Here is a 6,000-nt window from a genome sequence, read left to right on the forward strand (position 1 = left end):
GAATTTCTGTAGGAAAAATCAAAACACCTATTTAAAGATTGCAATATATAATAATCATTTTAAAAGTATTTGATTAAACCTGATAGATTTTCCAGAAATGAAAAAAAATCAGCTCAAAAACCAAAGCTGATTTTTAGAAAATTTGAAAATGTCAATCAGCCCTATCCATAATATAGTTTCTCTAAAACTTTATCTTAGAGCCATTTTAAAATAATATAACTATTAAAAAATGTAACTGCTATCTTAATATTCTGAAATAAGTTAAAACATTTTAAAATGTGAATACTGTAGTATAAAAGAAAGAAACAGGGGGAAGGAAAAGCAGGGAAAGAAATGCCAATTCCAGTCCAACGCTTTATTTGCCAAGTTTTCTTAGAATGAATTTTACTAATTTATGAATTCTTGTAAACAGAATGTGTAATGGAAATACTGAAAGATTTTTCCCTAGAGTGGCATTATTGACTGCTGGTGTGATGCTACTGTAATGTAATAAATTATTAAATTGTTTCAAAATGTTGTTTTTGCCTTAAAATTTTATTTTGCTTTTCTTGAAAACTATAGTATTGAAGGTATTGATACTGTGCAAATGCTGGGCATGCTTGACGTGAGATAATCTGTTTCATTTTTACAAAATTGTAATATAGCTGTGCAAGTGTTTATTGAACACAAAATAAAAAAGTTATGGGATTAAAAAAAGTAGTGGGGTGAAAAATTTATGGGATAAAAATGTAAAAAAGTTGTGGCAAAAAAAGTGGGAAAAAAGTAGAAAAAAGTTTTATGAAAAGTTACAAAAAAAGTTATGGAAAAGAAGTTATGGGATTTTTTTTAAAAAGTCATGGAATAAAAATAAAAATTAAAAGCAGGACCCTGTCAGCAAAGCCTGGAGAAGTGGGGCTGGAGTCTCCACCGCCACCATGTCCCTACCACCCCTTCCCAGGCACCCCTTTACAATTAGGGTAGCAGGACAAGACCTCTGTCTAATGGGGAAAGACAAACAGACCCTTTGCCACCTTGACCAGGGCTGAGTCCCTAAATTTCTGGATGATGATGTTTGTTATTTAAGAGCCAGAGGCTGGTGGAGTTGGTTTGTTTGGAGGAGGCCTGATGGCCCCCTTACTCTCACCATAGCAACTTTTCCCTCAGGGGGGCTCCCTTCTTATTCAGAGAGGCAGGAGAGTAGGGCTAACTGTGGACCAGGCGAGGGCACGGGCTGCTGGGGTGGCCCCCCTTCCCTGGTGTACATATTGTGTCTGTGTAAGGTTTCGTATATTCCAGAGTGTAGGGCCGCCCCAGTATTATACCTAGCTGAGGTTGGAGCTGGCACATGGGGAGGAGGTTCTAATAATTATTTGTGGCTGGGAAACTTATTTATTGCTAGCATAGGACAGAGGAAGGAGGCGGGGATGGGGTCGTGGCTCCCTGGTGATGCGACTCCTGTTTATTTTGCTTTTTATTTTGGAATAAACGGGTTTAGCCATACTGCTCGGCCTGGTGTTTTTCTGTTTCCCTCACTGGGTCCTGGAGTTTGTGCCACCAAACAAGGAGTCCCAGAGTGTCTTGAGCATGTCCAGCTAGGCTGTTGGGGACCTTCCAGGCATGTTACCTGTATGCTGCCTGGTGGCGCCTGGAGGATTCCACAGGGAATGCCATGGCGCCTATGGGGCACAGTCCGGCCCTGACAGCCAACAGGCCTAGAAGCCTGATGCAGCGGTGGCCGGGAAGACAGGTACCAGCACCTAAGGGCACTGACTTCCACCCACCCCAGGCGTCTTCCGTTCTGTCCCCTTGCCTCCCTCTCCAGTCTGCACCTGGTGGCCTGTTCTGTCTGTCCCTCCAGAGTGCCGGCTGCCCTGCAGGCTCCCTCCAGGCTGAGTTCATGGCCCTGCCCCCTGGTGGCCAGAGCCGGCTTCACAGGATAACAGCCAGCTAAGCTGCAGGGGCTTTCCAGGAAAAGTGTCCCTTGGAAAGGGTATGGCCTCTTCACCACTCCCAACAGCACCCTAGAAATGGCTTGGCCTTTCTCCTCCCCTGAGCTCCACAGAGAACACAGCCAGCGGAGGACACACTTCCCTGCCATCCAGAAATGGGTTTGATTCTCAGCCAAGGGACAGCAGGACTGGTAGAGACTGTCAGGACACACAGCTGCCTGCACGGCACTCCCATGTTCGGTGGGGGGCCGGGAGGGATGGCGGGGGGCTGGCTCTCCATAGGCCGGGCATGACAGGGGGGCTCACTGGAGGTGGCGCACTTTGGAGGGGCAATGTCAGGGGATAGCTTTCTCTTGTTTGGCCACAAGACTCCAAAAGGACAGCACGGTGACTGATTCCCAGGGCTAGAGGCGAGGTGGTCAGCCACGTGTAGGGGTGTGTGTGTGTGTGTGTGTGTGTGTGTGTGTGTGTGTATGGGTATTTATAGATATTTCTAGAACAGGGCAGGGGCATACCACAGAGGGAGGCACAAGTTTTCACAACGGTCACACCTGGATGTGTCAGCTCACCACTACAACAGACTAAGTCACAGATGAAGGGGGCTGGTTTTGGGGCTGGGGGAGCCACTGTCAATTCACAGAACAGCCGCCTAGGCAAGTTTGGAAAGGGAGGTCTCTGAGAAGAGGAGGGATCTGTTTAGAGGTCAGAGGGGGGCCTGGGGCTCTCAGGACGGGATGGACTTGCCTGACCCGATCGGCTGGCAGTTGGAGAGAAAGCAGAGAGAAAACAGGAGAGAGAAAAGTGAGCAGAGAGCTGGTGAGGCAAGTGGAGAGCACAGGTGTGCCATAGCAGCTGTGGGAGGGCCAGGGAGGGAAGGGCGCAGGTGTGGGTGTGGCAAGATTCCTGGAAAAGAGGGGCTGGAAGGGAAAGGGGAGGAAGATGGAGGGAGGAGCCGGAGCTTCACAGGTAGTGCCTGGGGGCTGTGGCAGCCCTCCCCACCCCACACATGCTGGCCTCTTCCACGACACGCAGGCCGTGCACCCACTGTTAAGACCAATGCTTGGCCCCCTCGGGCTTCCCTCTTCTCTGGTCACCCTGTCTTCCAACTCACTGGCCCGGGGGCACCTCTTGCCTTGGGGAGCCCAAAGCAACAGCCACCAGGCCTAATAAAGAAAACTGCTTGAACCAGGATGATGAAGCTAAAAGGGATGGATGGCTGGAGTGATCACCGGAGCCCCCTCTGGGCAGTCAGAAAGCCCAGGACCCTCTGAAGGGACCCTGGGGGAGGCAGGGAGGCAGGCAGCCAGATGCCACTGGCTACAGACTTACAAGTCTAAGAGAGGAGCCTCAGCTTGTTGGGGGTTGCAGGTCGCATAGGTGAGGCTGGGCCCTTCCTGCTGGGAAAAGCAGAAGAGGGAGAGTCCATGGCAGGGGAGGTGGGTGGGCTTGCTGGGTGGAGCGCAGCCAGGCCATCAGGTACTGTGGTCCCCTTGGCTGAGTAGCAGAGGCGACCTCTAGGAGCAACACGCCAAGGTGAGTGAACCTGCTGGCTGACAATAGTGCTTCCGCGGGGGCCAGGGACCCTGCCTTCAGTTACACACTAGCAGCTATGATGATACCTGGGAGGGAGGGAAGGGGCCTGTGTTTCCTGCCTGGCCTGTGGGTTGACCGTGTGTATGGGACTCTCAAGGTTTTATCCTGGATCACCACTGGATTGCCGACAGATAGAGGAGGTGGGACCCTGACTATCACTCCTGCTCTGCAGTGGATTTTGCTCTCAGCACTCCCAGGCTGGGAGCTGGATGCCCTGCCCTGACAGCATGACTCAGTCTGCCCAACAGGTACGGTGCACCCAGGATGACTATCCTAGGACTCTGGCCGCCTCAGAGTACAGCCCCACACACAGCCTCCTCCAAGCTCTCAGCCCTTACACCATAAACCACGAGCTCCCTGACAGCTCCAGAGAGCACCCAGGTCTGCCAGCTTGGGCATGGAACCTGTTCCAAGAGCCCCCAGGCTCAGCCATGGGGAGTGGGGGCCAGCCCACGTTCCTTCATCCGGCAAGGATGCTCTGCACCTGCAGCCAGGAGTTGTCCACGGGCCCCCGTGTGAGTGCTGATGGTGGTCGTGTTGATGTCACCGACAATGCTGAGCGCCTCCTTCAGCACATGGTACATGCGCAGCATCTCATCACGCGGCTGTGCCTGCTCTGCCAACTCCTCCATCAGTGTGTTCTGGTCCCCACATGAGTACAGGTTGGACAGCAGCTCTGAGAAGATGAACTCCTTGGTATGAGAGTGGGTGAAGAGGGAAGGAGCTTGGGACCTGATGCCTGTGCTGCCCTGGCTTCCTGCTGGGCTCTGCTGGGACTGTTTGCTGGACTTGGAGCCCTGAGTATGGCTTTTCAGATGCGGCTTCTACACTGCTTAGACTCAAAGATCTGCCTCCCCACTGCCCTTTTCTCACTCACATAGGGACACTGAGGTCCAGAGGAAAAGTCACCTGTCCAAGGTCACAGATCTGGGAGGGGACCTAGGACCTATCATGCCACCAGGACACCTGTGTACTCAGTTTAAAAAAGTTTTTTTGGAGATAGGATCTTGCTCTGTCACTAGGCTGGAGTACAGTGGGCAAGATCACCACTCACTGCAGCCTCAACCTCTTGGGCTCAAAGTGATCCTCCAGTGTCAGCCTGTCGAGTAGCTAGGACTGTAGGCAGGTGCCACCACCAAGCCCAGCTATTTTTAAAATTTTTGTGTAGAGAACTGGTCTCACTATGTTGCCCAAGCTGGTCTCGAACTCCTGGGCTCAAGCTATCCTCCTGCCTTGGCCTCCCAAAGTGCTGGGATTACAGGCATGGGCCACTGTGCCCAGTCCCATGTTATAATTCTATGAGACAGCTCTGGTCTGGACTGTGCCTCCCTCCCTGGACCTGGTCCCATAGGGCTGGTCAGCATCTCCCCCAGGCCAACATGGCCACCTGCATCCCCAGTGCCTCAGGAGCCACCTGCCCCTATGAGGCGGTGCATGCACGTTGTTGATCATGATGTGGATCATGGTCTTGGGCGTGACACCAACCATGAGGTCCCACACGGTCTTGTTGACAATGGCCATGTAGGAGTCCACCAGGTTCTGGGTGGTTTCCATTTGCCACTCCAGCTGTGGGTCCATGGAGTGCATGAAGGTGTCAGAGCCATTCTCCTCAGCCTTGCTGTCCTGTCGTGGAGAACACAAGGGCATCAGTGTGGCCAGGCTTGCAGCCAGGCTCCAGGAATCCCTAGGATCTCAGCCCCTCCAAGGGTACCTGGAACATTGAGGCACAGAGAGAAGCAACTGGCCTGAACACATACCCAGCTCCCCACACATTCTAGATTGTTTCAAGTCTCTGCCTCTCAGGACCCCAGACTCCCCTGATGCAGTTTCCTCTTAGTTCTGCCTCTAGTGCCCAGAATTTGTCTCAAGTTACCAATCCAGAAATTGGAAAAGAACATCTCCAGGTCCCTGGCTTGAAGACCTGGCCAGAGCTTGTGCCAGGCTGTAGACACCTGGCAGGAGGCAAGAAAAGGGCACACTCACTTTCCCCTTGTCCTGGGAGGCCCACACACCAACACTGCCGCCGCCGCCACTGCCATCAGAGAACACAGCAAAGTAGACACACACAGAGAGGAAAATGGGAAGGGTTGACTAAACCTGGGACACTGCATCCCAACTTTAATGTGTTGTTGAATTCAATTAGCTAATATTTTGTTGACAATTTTTGCATCAATATTCATCAGTGATATTGGCCTGTAGTTTTCTTTTTTGGTTTGTATCTTTGGCTTTGGTATCAGGGGTAATACTAGCCTTGTAGAATGAGTTTGCAAGTATTCCCTCCTTTGTTTTTGGAATCATTTGGGTAAGGTTGGTATTAGTTCTTGTTTAAATGTTTGCTAGGATTCAGCAGTGAATCATCATGTCCCAGGCTTTTCTTTGCTGGGAGACTTTTTATTACCGCTTCGATCCCATTATTTGTTACTGGTCTGTTCAGGTTTTGGATTTCATCATGCTTCAATCTTGGTAGGCTAGATGTGTC

At 51.2% G+C, this 6,000-nt stretch overlaps 1 protein-coding gene across 1 annotated transcript; it reads right to left on the reverse strand.

The window, feature by feature from the left end:
- Positions 1-3,946: 3,946 nt before the first annotated feature.
- Positions 3,947-5,168, reverse strand: LOC129014575 (putative GED domain-containing protein DNM1P34). The gene is made up of 2 exons (XM_054452054.1): positions 4,956-5,168; positions 3,947-4,213 (listed from the first exon to the last, which is right to left on the reverse strand). The coding sequence occupies exons 1-2, from the start codon at positions 5,166-5,168 to the stop codon at positions 3,947-3,949; spliced, it is 480 nt and encodes a 159-aa protein (XP_054308029.1).
- Between the last annotated feature and the right edge of the window lie 832 nt (positions 5,169-6,000).

Source organism: Pongo pygmaeus, chromosome 16 (genome assembly GCF_028885625.2).
Source record: "Pongo pygmaeus isolate AG05252 chromosome 16, NHGRI_mPonPyg2-v2.0_pri, whole genome shotgun sequence".
Classification (NCBI taxonomy): Eukaryota; Metazoa; Chordata; class Mammalia; order Primates; family Hominidae; genus Pongo; species Pongo pygmaeus.